The sequence below is a fragment of the Agelaius phoeniceus genome, chromosome 1 (genome assembly GCF_051311805.1).
Source record: "Agelaius phoeniceus isolate bAgePho1 chromosome 1, bAgePho1.hap1, whole genome shotgun sequence".
Taxonomy (NCBI): Eukaryota; Metazoa; Chordata; class Aves; order Passeriformes; family Icteridae; genus Agelaius; species Agelaius phoeniceus.
In genome coordinates, this window is record NC_135265.1 from 88,229,939 (window position 1) to 88,242,517 (window position 12,579).

The 12,579-nt window shown below is 37.1% G+C and overlaps 1 protein-coding gene across 2 annotated transcripts in view; it reads right to left on the reverse strand.

Moving 5' to 3' along the window:
• TMEM245 (transmembrane protein 245) overlaps window positions 1–12,579 on the reverse strand; it is a 77,910-nt gene that overhangs the window by 58,419 nt on the left and 6,912 nt on the right. For both annotated transcript variants that reach the window (XM_077182807.1, XM_054640417.2), the window contains exons 2-5: window positions 8,888–9,005; window positions 7,652–7,753; window positions 6,640–6,747; window positions 1,453–1,677 (exon numbers count right to left, since the gene is read on the reverse strand). In XM_077182807.1, the coding sequence (XP_077038922.1) occupies window positions 1,453–1,677; window positions 6,640–6,747; window positions 7,652–7,753; window positions 8,888–9,005 (553 nt within the window). The remainder of the gene's footprint in view (window positions 1–1,452; window positions 1,678–6,639; window positions 6,748–7,651; window positions 7,754–8,887; window positions 9,006–12,579) is intronic.

Here is a 12,579-nt window from a genome sequence, read left to right on the forward strand (position 1 = left end):
TCAAACCCCTCTCTGCTTTACCGTGCATCCAGCTATTTATAAGTCTTGCCATCACATTACCCCTTAGCTGCTGCTGCAGTGCCACAGCCAAAGGTGCAGCTGTTCCTTTCTCCATGCCTTAGAGTTCACAGCCCTTCCAATCTCTAAGTGTGACCCCCAAGTCACAAGTTCCAGATGGTTTACAGAGCTTTGTGTTCTGTGCACAGGCTTTGGTAGCAGGGTGGCCTCTGGGGTGGCCACCAGGGGAAGAGACCAGGGGTTGCCTTGTCCCAGACACAGCTCCATCCCTGGGCAAAGCTGAGCCCGTCAGGCACGGGTGTGGTGCTTCAGTGGAAATGTATCTAAGGGAGGGCAGAAACCCTGGGCAGGGACAGCAGGAAGGAACACAGAAAAAGTGACTAGAGAGGAAAAAGGAACAGAAGGATGAAGAGAGGTAATGAAAAGGCCAGGGAAGCAGAAGTGCTCTGCAGAGGAGCACACACATCCCTCAGAGGGACCATGGCCTACAGAGGATCCATGCTGGAGCAGGTACACATCTTGAAGGGACTGTGGCCTAGGGATAAGGAAAATCCAAGCCCATTCCTCCCTAAAGGGAATAAGCCCACATTAAAACACTGGAAGAATGACTGGTTTGGAGGGTATTTGGCCACTAGCTGGGGCCAACCCACCACACTTGGTAAAAAATAAAATAGGTACATTCAAGTGATAAATGCATTTTAAAATGCTAAAAACTAGCATTTTAACTGAAGTTTAGAGAAAATCCAAGAAAACTAGGAAACCCACTTTGTTTACAGTAAGGGGATGGGAAGAAACGCCTTCCAATTCATAGTAGCTCACACATACTTCCAGAGTTCCCATTTTCCCCTTTCACTGCCCCAAAAGAGTAGAGGAAAAAGTGGCATCCAGTTTTAAAATAATATCTTTTGATAGCTATTGTAACAACTCCAATTCTTACCTGATATATAAAAGAACACATGCATATAGATGTGAAGCAACAAAGCTAATTAACCTCAGACCTAAAATTGGAACTACATTTATCTTGTCACTTGTCCACAGTGCCTAGCAACCCATTTTTTACAGAAATTAAAAGTTAACATGAGCTCTACTTCACTACTGAATAACAGCTAAACTATTCTTCATTTATAGGTGCAAAAATATGAAAGAACTGACATCAGGAGGAAGAACTAACTGGTCTAAACCAAAAGTATTCTTACTATGTAAGGTGTGGTCCTAAATTATTTAAGGCAACTACAACAGTCAATAGACAAAGCAATTTAACAGAGTTGTTCACTACAAGGTAATAGCCAGGGCACATCAATCCTCCTTTTTGAAGCTACAGTTCATCTTGTCTTAACAAGTAATGAAAAAGCTTCTATTTAAAACTCATACAAGCCTACAAGCCTTTCCTCCTGTTAACATGATGCCAAACATTTCTAGTAATTGGATTATTACCTGCAAATGGCACTGGCAACAGCTGCACAATCCAAAAATTTAGCCAGATCTGAACAATGACAATGGCCCACACAAGAGTAACAAAGTAAATATCACTAGTTTTCTTTTTTCTAAGAAAAGATCCAATCTCAGTTCTTTGTCTGTTCCCAGAAGATGATGAAGAGGAGGTGCCGAAAGATGATGAAGCTCGTGGAGGTGGAGGCTGATCACTTTCTGCTGTTGATCCTAAAACAAACACATGCAAACAAAGAAATGGAAATTATCACATTAATATTCACCACAAAATAGAATATGTTCCCTATTCCCAAATTATCTCCTTTTTTTTTGGAAGGTGGGGGTGAAGGAAGTGACAGCAGCAGAAGGCTGTGTTTTTGTTGGTTTGGGGTTGGTTTTTTTCTTTTAATTTCTCTAAAAGAATGAGACAGCCTTGGCACTGATCTGCATTTTGAAAAGCTTGAACAAGGCTGTGTAAACTCTCCCACATCCTGCATCACCATGCCAAGCAGTGCTGAGAGGAAGAGAGATGAGAAGTTGCTACAGCCTCTAAGAGGGCTCCTGTCCCTGCAGGTAAATTACAACCCAAATATGTTTTATCAAAGAACTATAAGACCATGAAAAACACAAAATATAATTAACTTCTAGAAAAAAATCTGAAGTCTTAAAATAAATCTTTCACTTCCCTTTACTTCAAGTACTCAAAAAGGAATCTTGATTTGCTCAAAACTCATTTAAACAGAACAAAAAATATAGATTATGCATTGAAGAGAAAGCTTGTATCTTACAACTGTCTCACTACTTTTCCGGATCACTCACAACACAAACATAGGAGCACTCACACTGTCATCCTAAATTCCTTGCTCTGTGTAACAAATATTAGTAACATCAAGCACAAGTTAGTGGATAACAAATTTTGTCAGTCTCTCACTCACAAGTTAGCTAACAAGAAATTAAATTCAAAAATGTAAACTGATGTGTTAAAGACCCTATACATAAACAAGTCTTTTCATGCAAAAATATCATGTTCAAATTAAAATTTTTGGATGCAGAACATGCCAATTTATTTATTTGTTTATTTGATCTTTCAGTTGCTGGATGACACCAAATCCATCTTCAGCCACTCTATGTAAAATCTCTCCCTGAAAACAGCAATAGTAGCTTTTACTGGGGCTCTGTGCTGTTGTCCAAATGCACACATTGCCCACACATCACTACTGAGCAAAGTCTGCAGCCATAGTGCAGGAAGGCACACACAGAAAAACCTGAAAAGTTTCTCTGTGCTGAAGGATAAAAGGCAATTTAATATGCTGGTACCTACCACACAGCTGGTAAACGATGAGCACAACTCTTTCACTGGGCTTGTGCCACAGATGCATCATCTGTGCCACAGATGCATCATCTCCCATAAAGAAAAACTGCATAAAAACTGTACTACAGCATACTACATGCACAGCAGTCAAACTACTCGTGTTCCACACACGTTTTTAGCTGCAGTGTGTCACCAAAACCATTCCTATCCTAAAGCATGACAGCTAAAATGTTCAAAAAGACAACACTCATTTGTCATACAGTAAAGAGTAAGTAACAAACTGCATCCTCACACAGCAGATGAACACTTCTCTTTTCTTGCAGAAAACTGTGCTGGTATTCTAGGTAAGTAGAACTACTTTTACAGCTTACGAACACATCCCCACCACACCAAAACAAAAGTGCAAATCCATTGATTCACCCAGCTGGAATTGACACTGGATGACAGAAACATCAGATGGTTGCTGGTTATGTATTTGGTGGAACTCCAGAATATTCATGAAGAAACTGTGGCACACAACCTGAAAGAAGGAATTCCGCAAGCAGCTAAGCACAGCAGAAGCTTCAGGTGGGGAGGTTATTGGCAAATCAGTGTGTATCTCCAGGGGATGATGGCCAGCCCTACTCTACAAACAATTTTTCTTACGGGGAGAGTAAAAGTTACCTGTAAAAAGAAATTTTCCTAAAAAGACAAAGTATTTTTGTCATACAGAAGAAAGTCTGTGATACCCCTGTACTTCTCAGTCTATATGTAATAAAGCAGAAGAGAACTAACAGAAACAAATGGATGCACTAAGAAACACAAATTTGAAAGCTGTATACCCATAATAAAGAATTTTCCCCTTCAATTTATTCAACACTTCATACAGTTCTGCTCCAAAGTTAATATAATCAACATAAGAAGCAATAATACAACAAGCAGAAACTCAAACATTTATCAAACAAAAGCACCAAAAGCAAAACCAGAATAATTAGCTGAAGTCTATGCCTAAGATGAAAGTTATTCAATACTTTTTGCCCAAAAACTCCTTAGTAGAGTCAACCTTTGGGAAATAAAAGAGAACATTCCTTCTTTTTGTAATGAAAAATTTGATTGACATATTTTTCCAATGAAGAATTACTTAATTAAATAACAGCAACAGCAATGTTAAAAGCAGTAACAATTTATCAGTCTTATTTCTTACAGTTTCCCTGTAAGTAGACTGTACACAGAACACAAAACAGAGGGGCAAGAGATGAGAGAGTAAAAAAGGAAAAAAAAGAAATAGGAAAAGAAAGAAAGAGGAAAAAGTTCTAGGGCATCCCAAGGCAAGAAAGCTTTTTCAGAATGCAGTTCTCCAGCACTTTTAGCAAAACTAAATTGTCACTCCCAATGAGCCAGTACTCTCCTCATGACAAACACAGGCCTGCATCAGAACTGCCATTTAGATGACTCTTAAAAACCAGTTCACAAAGCTGATCCACCCAGAAAAGAACCAAAATTGCAAATGAAAAAAGTCACCTTCTGCTGGCAAGATATGCTCTGCAAGCCAAGGTGTGAGTGCCTTGTCAACACAAACAGAAAAACAGAACTGTCAGTACAGTGATTTTGTGTAACCTCAGTTTCTGTAAAATCCCATTTAGTGTGCTTCATGATATTTTGAGATATGAAACCTGAAAAACACCTTTCTATCTTCCAACTAATGAGACCATGACAGTCTAAACAGCTAGCACAATGCTCAGGAAAAAATTCTAGCGAAATCAGAATGAATGGTACTTCTTTGAACAACAACAAAAAAAGAGCAAATTTTCCAGGCTGCCTTATTAAGACCTGTTCTTTTCATTACACAGTATGTTCTCTGTCACATCAATTTCTTGCTGTTACAGAATTTTGAATCATTCTCCTCGCCAGGGAGAAGACAAAGAAACTGTAACATAAACAGAAGGGCAGGTGTCTGTATCTCTATGCAGGGCATAAGTTAGGAAAAAGTAATTTTATTACTATTAATGAAGAAGTCCCCAGAACATCAGGATGAAGGTACTCTTTCATGAAGGACCACATTTTTCTGTACTTTTAAGTGAGAAATATTTCTTATGCTTTTTCTCTAAGAAAACAAAGTAGGGAGGCCAAAAGGGAACCTGAAAGTCATTACTTCATTTAAGGATTTTAGTATCTACCATATTTGAAGCCAACAAGACAATAGAATCTTCTCTACAAAGTACTGCAGTGGCATCTGCTTCAGAAATTGCAGAATTCTTCTTTGCTGTATACACTGGAAACTCTTGGAAGACCAGGAGGGAACACTTAGACCACATGAACTGGTACCATTAAACTCCTCACCACCAGTACTAAATACCAGTGTTCAACAATAAAATATGGAAAAACATGAGTGTTCAGAAAAAAATATAAAATCAACAAAGCTTATACTCCCTCAGTCTTTTAATAAACAATTTTAAGCCCGGTTGTTCTGTAATGGATTTAATACAGTGTCAGGAAAACCAAAAAAGCAGTAAGTTCTTAAGCTTGTACATAAAACATTTTGCTGTACAAGAATAATACTTCATCATCACTCACAAAAGATCCAAACCAAAGATGGCCAACATTATGATTAATATATCACAGAACAGAATACTAATTTTTATGAGACTGTTGGAAAATTATTTTAGCTGTTGTTAGGAATTAAAAGAAAACTCCATGCAATTTTTTTTGTGCTGTGAAGGAAAACAACAGAATTCACAAGCCAAAAAAAACCCTCATCTGGTTAGCTGTTCCAAGAGAAGTCAAAAGATATAAAGAAAAGATATAAAAGACACATTTGAAAAACTGATGTAGTTATCTGTTCTTGAAAATAGAAAGTAAACGGTCTTAAAGAAGTGAAAAAATTAGAACTGGTAAATTTAAAAAATAGCAATGAAAGAACACAACCACTTACATAGCCTATTTGTGGGCATCTGTTACTTTTCCAGATTTCAAAATTCAGCTTAAAAAAAATTTTGCATCTCCAAAATTAAAGATTGGTCACAGAAATACAGGAGAACTGTCACCATAATGCTCTGAGGTCAAATTTCAGGACAGAATTCCATAGCCTTCTATGTTTATATTGATGATAGTAATGTAAAATGTAGATAAAAAGATAAGAGTAAGTTGTCTAAAGCTGCCATTTTTAGATTTAAAAGTTAAGTTTTGGAAGTTCACATTCTGTCAAGTTTAATGATCTGTTTGGTTCGGTTTGCAGGAAATGGATGAAACTTTTCAATTTCCAGAGATCTCAGTAACAGCTTAATTTTCTAGTACCACATTTCATCAAAGACCTACCCAAAAAAAAGTTGGTAAAGTCCAAAATCACTGATGTATATCTAAACACTTTGTCTGAACTCTTTTAAGCCAATTGCCTTATAAAAAGTGAAAGTATCATGTTACTCAAGATACAATGTCAAGTAAACTCACTACAGGAAGGACTTTGAGCGTGCCATATTTAAAGTAGTGGGGTTTTTTCCTCACTGCAATGTACACAAAAATTCCTCCAGTCTGTCTGTACTTGGTCTAGAAATCCAGCTATGTAACATGTAACTGCCAACAAATCCAAAGGCTAGAAAAATTAAAGTAATTAACAATAAAGAACAGGAAAAAAATCACACCTTCATTCTAAAAAAACCCCACAAAACAGTAATGAATCCTTCTAGTCAGGTCTTCAACAGCCACATAAATTATCCTTTGCTAGACAGCTTTTATACTAGCATCTTCTTGACATTTTTTAAAAACAGATAAACCTGATTCTCAATTTGGACACTATCTGGGACAGAATGAAGAGGTTATGGACTATTTTGAAATTTTATGTGAATTTCATTCATTTTCATGCCTTTAGAGCAAATTCAAATGTTTCTTACAGAGTATTCAGTCACCTGAGGGTTGGGAGGAATGTTCATTATTGGACTCATCTTCTGTCATTGAAATTGCCATGGCAATTGTTGAAGCAGCAATGGAAATCATCTGACCAGGAAGCTCTGCCCCTGTAAAATACATACATGCATGTGAGTAACAAAAAGCTTAAGCCTTCAAATGTTTTATTTGGTGTTAGATATCCACTGGAGCTGTCACGCAGCAGAATTTATATGCATGGATGCTGTGAGTGTTTAGTATGTATTATAAGTAGTTAATATGATCAAACAGGAATGAGTGCTATTAATTTCAGTATTATAATACACCTGCAGCCAGAACTCAAAACCAGTTATTTGCTTAGTGCTTTTCTTGATAATGAACTGCTACCAACCAAGACATTCACAGATGCTGACATTCTGATTATTAAAGTTTTTTTTATACCAGTTAATCATCTTTACTAACCAACTAAAACATCCAGACAGGAAAAAGGTTTCCTTCATCGGGAATTTACGATGACTTTGCGTTTTTCAAAACTGACTTGCAACAGGAAAAAACTATTCTTCTCAAAATCTAAACACAAAACATATTTTTAAGAAACTTATTTAAAAATAAATAACTGGATATTGTAAACTTGCTGGAGGGAGTTATCTTGGTTTCTCTCATAGTCAGCATAATAGGAGCTAATAAACTCATATTCCTCATTTCTTTCAAAATTAGCCTCTGATTTCAAACATCCTGGGCTACCTTCATTCCCGAAATTATATATTGAAATCCATAAACTCAAGGAATTTGGCTCAATAATGAGCCGCTACTTTACCATGGAAAAGAAACATCAGTCCATGGCAATCACTTTCTGTAAAGAATCCAAGATTCACTTCAGCACAAGTAAACCACTTTGAAACACAATAAACATCCTATAGCAAATTCTTGCAATCCATATGCTATTGAATTTATGGGGATACAGTCCAGATTATTTCATGTGACTTAAGTGAATTTTTGCCTCCAACAGTAAAAGAAACAGTGACTTTTCCTTACCAGAAGACTCCTTTCCATTCTGCTGTTCATGCAACATGCCTACTGTCATCAGAACAACTATAACCAGAAATACAGGAATTCTCCAGGAACCTGCCACAGAAGCTGAAAGATACAGTTTTGGGATTTTTTTTTAACAAGAAAAATTACACCATTAATAAACCCTACATTTAGCAAAACCAACAAAGGCAGCACATCAACCAAAAAACAAAGAAGTCATAAAACAAACAGGCTTTCTACATTAAAGAAAAGGAAGAATAGAAACAAACATAAACAAGTTTCTCCATGAACAAATCAAGTTGTTGCTGTTCCTAACTTCAGTGATATTATGTTGATAGAGAAGAATTTTGAAAACAACGTTCAAAATCACATGAAAATACACATAGAATTAAAACATTTTTGATAACAGCGGAAAGTCGTGTTCCCCCCAAAAATGTGTATTTATGTTAGATCTCCACAGAATGAGATTTTTCTTGGATTTTGCCTATTCAGCCTATACTACCAGTAAATACAAGACTGTCAAAATTTAGGCAAATGCAAAGTCACTACATATAGCTTAAATCTCAGGGAAGCATACCCACGTGGCGAGAACCCTTGAAACCTGCTGCTAAAGTAAAGTAAATCATGAGGTACACTGTGAAACCTTCTTTCATGGCAGTCTTCTATTAACAGCATGATTCTTCCACCATAAACTCTGATATGAGAGCATCTATTATATTAAATGTGTAACACAAATCTAAAAGATTACTATAATCTTATAGTTGTATTAACAGATTATAGAGATTACTGGCAAATGTATTTTATACTGCTGATATCATCCTGATATGCTTGTTGACTACCAATAGAATTTTTTTTTGCTTCTGTTACAACTATTAAACACATTTTGCAGCTTCAGCCTTGGTTAATGGCAGGCTTTCAATAAAATATCACAAGTGAATGTCTAAAGCCAGCCTCATGTGACCCCAGCCTTTCCTCACTGTCAAGAAGTTCACATTGTCTGTGAACCAAGTAAGGGGAAAGCATGGGAAGTACAAAGGCATGAGGAGTGGAAGACATTGCTCAGCATCTTGATGCCTTCCCACTCCCTACTCTAATGCTCCCTTCTGGACCACAATTACTGAGCAGACAAAATAGCTTGCATTTCAGCTAAGACTATTTCACAGATTTAGCAGAAGAGCAAGTGAGGAGCTTTGTTTGCAGAACCCTCAGTTATCAGAATAATAACTTCTTGTTACTCACCTAAGTGAAAGAGCAGCATAATCCAGACAGGAACAGAGATTGCTTTTAAGTAACGTTCAGTGCTTATATTCCACTTGAATGAAACCATCAGCAGGTAACCAACTACCAGTGTCCATATCTTTAAGAAAAAGATACACACAGGTATGTATACATATATCAAAAGAGAGCTCTACTGTACTCATGTTTGTGTATACACTCATGCACACACCCATAACTGTCATAGACAGAGAACTGAAGTCAGCTTGTAAGCCTTTGAGAAGCCCACATTTTAATTAATTATATGAGTTCATCAGCAGCACCTATGTGGCCACAAGGAGACAGAGCTGGCCAGCACAGCATGCTGCACTCATTCCAGCATGGAGCAATTTGCCAGCTCCTGTGTTTCAGTCCAAAGAGACAAAAGGGAGCTTAAGCCAAAGAAGCCATTAGGAAGCACAACAAAAACTGCTGTCCCTCAGTGGTGCCAGTTCACAAAACAGATGCCTTTATAGGACATGTAATTTTTTCGTTTTTTTAACTAAAAAAACCAAAGACAGGAAGACATCAGTGACAACTTGGGTTTGCTGCTTCTAAGTGCCTTCTACTACTCTACTCATCAGATAAATCACAATACAGATTTGGAGTTAAGAATCTTGAGATGATGAATTTGAGCTGAAAAGAAAGAAGAAGGAAGGAAGGAAGAAGAGGTAACAGGAGGTGAAAAGCTGCTACTCAGGAGAGGATGTGAAATAAAAGAAGTACGAATACCTGTAAAAATTAAAACCCAGTGTTTCATTCTTAAAATAAATAACTGAAGGCATTTCTGGCTCAAATTCAATGAACATTCCCTATCCATTACCAGTTAAGTACACTTTCAAATTTACACTTATAAATCCATAAATACCAATGAAGTTTGAATAGAATTTCTGTTTGAAGAGAATTTGCTGAATCAGACATCACTGTAAGAAGGAAGAATGCACAGGCAGAGACACAGAACAAGCAATTAGGAAAAACACAGCACAGGAGTTTTCACCTCTACTCTGCACTATACAACTCATGCTGAAAACACAAGTCTCTGAAAAGCAGGTTTGAGTGGCTACTGCCACATACCTAACTGGTGGAGAGGAAATCAACTGTACTGAATTGAGCAGACAAGCAGTGAGTGATGTCCTGATAACTTCAGAGGGAATGATCAAATATGCAAGATTATGTAAAATCACATGTGAACAAAGGTATACCTGCCCTTTGCACACTAATGCAGACTCAAAATAATTGTCTAAAACTAACACAACCCGTGGACATCAAGACTAAAGTCACAAACAAACAGAAATTTTTACCAGAAATGCACAGTAGCACTCCTTTAATAGGTTGAAACATAAATTCACTTAAAGGGCACTTCACAGCCCAGCTCTAATTGCAAGAGATAACTCATCACAAAGATACTATCCCACTCCCTAACATCAGCCATACAGCATCTCTGTATGATGAACATTCCAGTTCCAAGCAGATTTTCTCATTAGCTTTTAAATTTAATGATAAATTACAAACAGGAGACTCAGTGCGTTCAGTAATTTAAACTTTCTGTTTAAAAACAAGTAGGAGGCTAACAGGGTATAAGCCTATGTTTAACAGCCAACAAAGCAAAACACACCACACTGGTTTTATCCATGCATGTAGCTGAACATAATAGGGCTTAGGTATTTAATAATTTTTTTGTGTTTGAAATTAAAATAATTAATAAGTTATAATTTCTAAAAGCTTAGCAAATGATCCAAGCTGAAATCTTTATTTCCATTGAATAGACAGAAATTGTTTACTTTTAAATAAATCAGTCACCCTTTTTCAGAGATCAAACAATAACCTTCCTGAAGCTCTCTAAAAAGAACTGTGTAGTCAACTGACTGGGGCAAGAAGTTTAATTTCAGTGACACCACAGAATAATCAGCTCTTTATTGGTTAGTGTTATGGCCAAGCACATCCCTAGACTGCAAGAACCAGTGCACAGGAACTAGGGTAGCCTACTTCCAACAGTTCAGAGCTGAAAGCAACCGACAAGATAAATTAACTTAAATTGACATGGACTAGGATTTCATCCCATACTGACTTGGCAACAGCATATTTTTTTTTTCCTTAACCCTTTAAAAGCATGTTACATAATTCTTCCCATTGTTTTTCTGGATGGTCTCCAAAAGTTTTGGCTTGAAAAGCATGGAGAATATTAATAGCCTCTCTCTATTATATGTCATTCTCAAGAACTGACATAATTGAAACAAAGAATGAAAGACTGCCTACTTTCACTAAAATTAAGCTACTGCAATTATTGCACTGAAACTGTAATTGATAAGGTTCCTTGCTAAGACAAAATGCCTATAAATTTAATTTATAAGGGTGTACAGCTAACCAGGTAACTAATACATACATTTCAGATTTTGCAGTATGTGTTAGCTATCATCAACTATTTATCAAGCTGAAATCAGTTGCAGACCCTAACTTTCACCAGCAACTCTGACATTTTAAATCACTCCTTAATCACAATTATTATTTACAGGCATGCACAACTTCCATATATTGCAACTTCGGGATAGTTTAATCCTGCAAGCTGCCCTTCTTCCTTCCCTTGCCTATCTTAACAGAAAGCCAAGACATCATTTTTCACATCTCCTCTGCTACATTTTGCAGCATCTCTCACAAACTGAACTAAGTGTTGCTTTGCCTTTAGACATGTAAAACTGCCCACTTTTGTCAATAAATAGTGCTAAGACTGCAGAGTAACTTCTTGGATTTTAGCATCCATTTCTGTGTTAAAGTGGCAAATTTAAGAGGCAGATTTAGAGACATCTAAGGCAACGATGAAGGGCTTTAGTTCTCTTTAAATTGCCAACTAGAGACAAAATTAGACCATAGAAAGATGCAACTTTTACGTTAAACTCCAGCATCTGCTTCAGTGATTTTTCTTTGAGATTTCAGTGCTGGAAAGTCAAGGATTTATCAGCATAAACCATCACAAACACTACTAAAAGTTTGTTTCTCCTTGCTGTTGAAGAAATTGAAGGATTTGAAAATCGGAGACACTCTTTTGGCTTTGACCTCATTTTTCAAGAACAAACTCTACTCAACTTTTGACAACATTTATACCGATTTATGTTGGAGAGTAAAATTCCTTATTTACACAATTCACTCTCCTTTTTCCTATCAACAAGTTAACCTCTGTGGGGAAGGTTTTGCAGATGAGTGCATTCAATAGCTCACTGCTACTGGAAGTGGCAACTCATTATCTCCTATTGCCAGCTGGGCAGTCCCACCTCTTCTGCACAACAGCTTCAACATTCATCCAGCCAGCTCAAGATCCCTAAGCTCATAAAAAACTACCTGTAATTCAGTTATAGCAAAATAAGCTCACAGAGGTATGGCAGGCACCAACAACACGGCAAAAGAAGCATATGCAGAAGGGGAATAGGCAAGAAGAGCTTCCCACTGCAAAGCTGTTGGAATGATTTAGTCTTCCATGGAATGCTGCCCCAACACCTCAACATCCAGCAGAAAACACATTTCCCACCTGCTTCATGTGCCTTCTCAGGCACATGTGGTTGTGACAGCCTGGTCAGAGAGAGAAAGCTAGATAAACTTTCCCAGGAATTGTTCTGGGAAAAGCTGTGAGAAGCTCAGAGAAAAGAATTCAAACAATTCTTATCTTAAGGCTCTGCAGCTGGTCT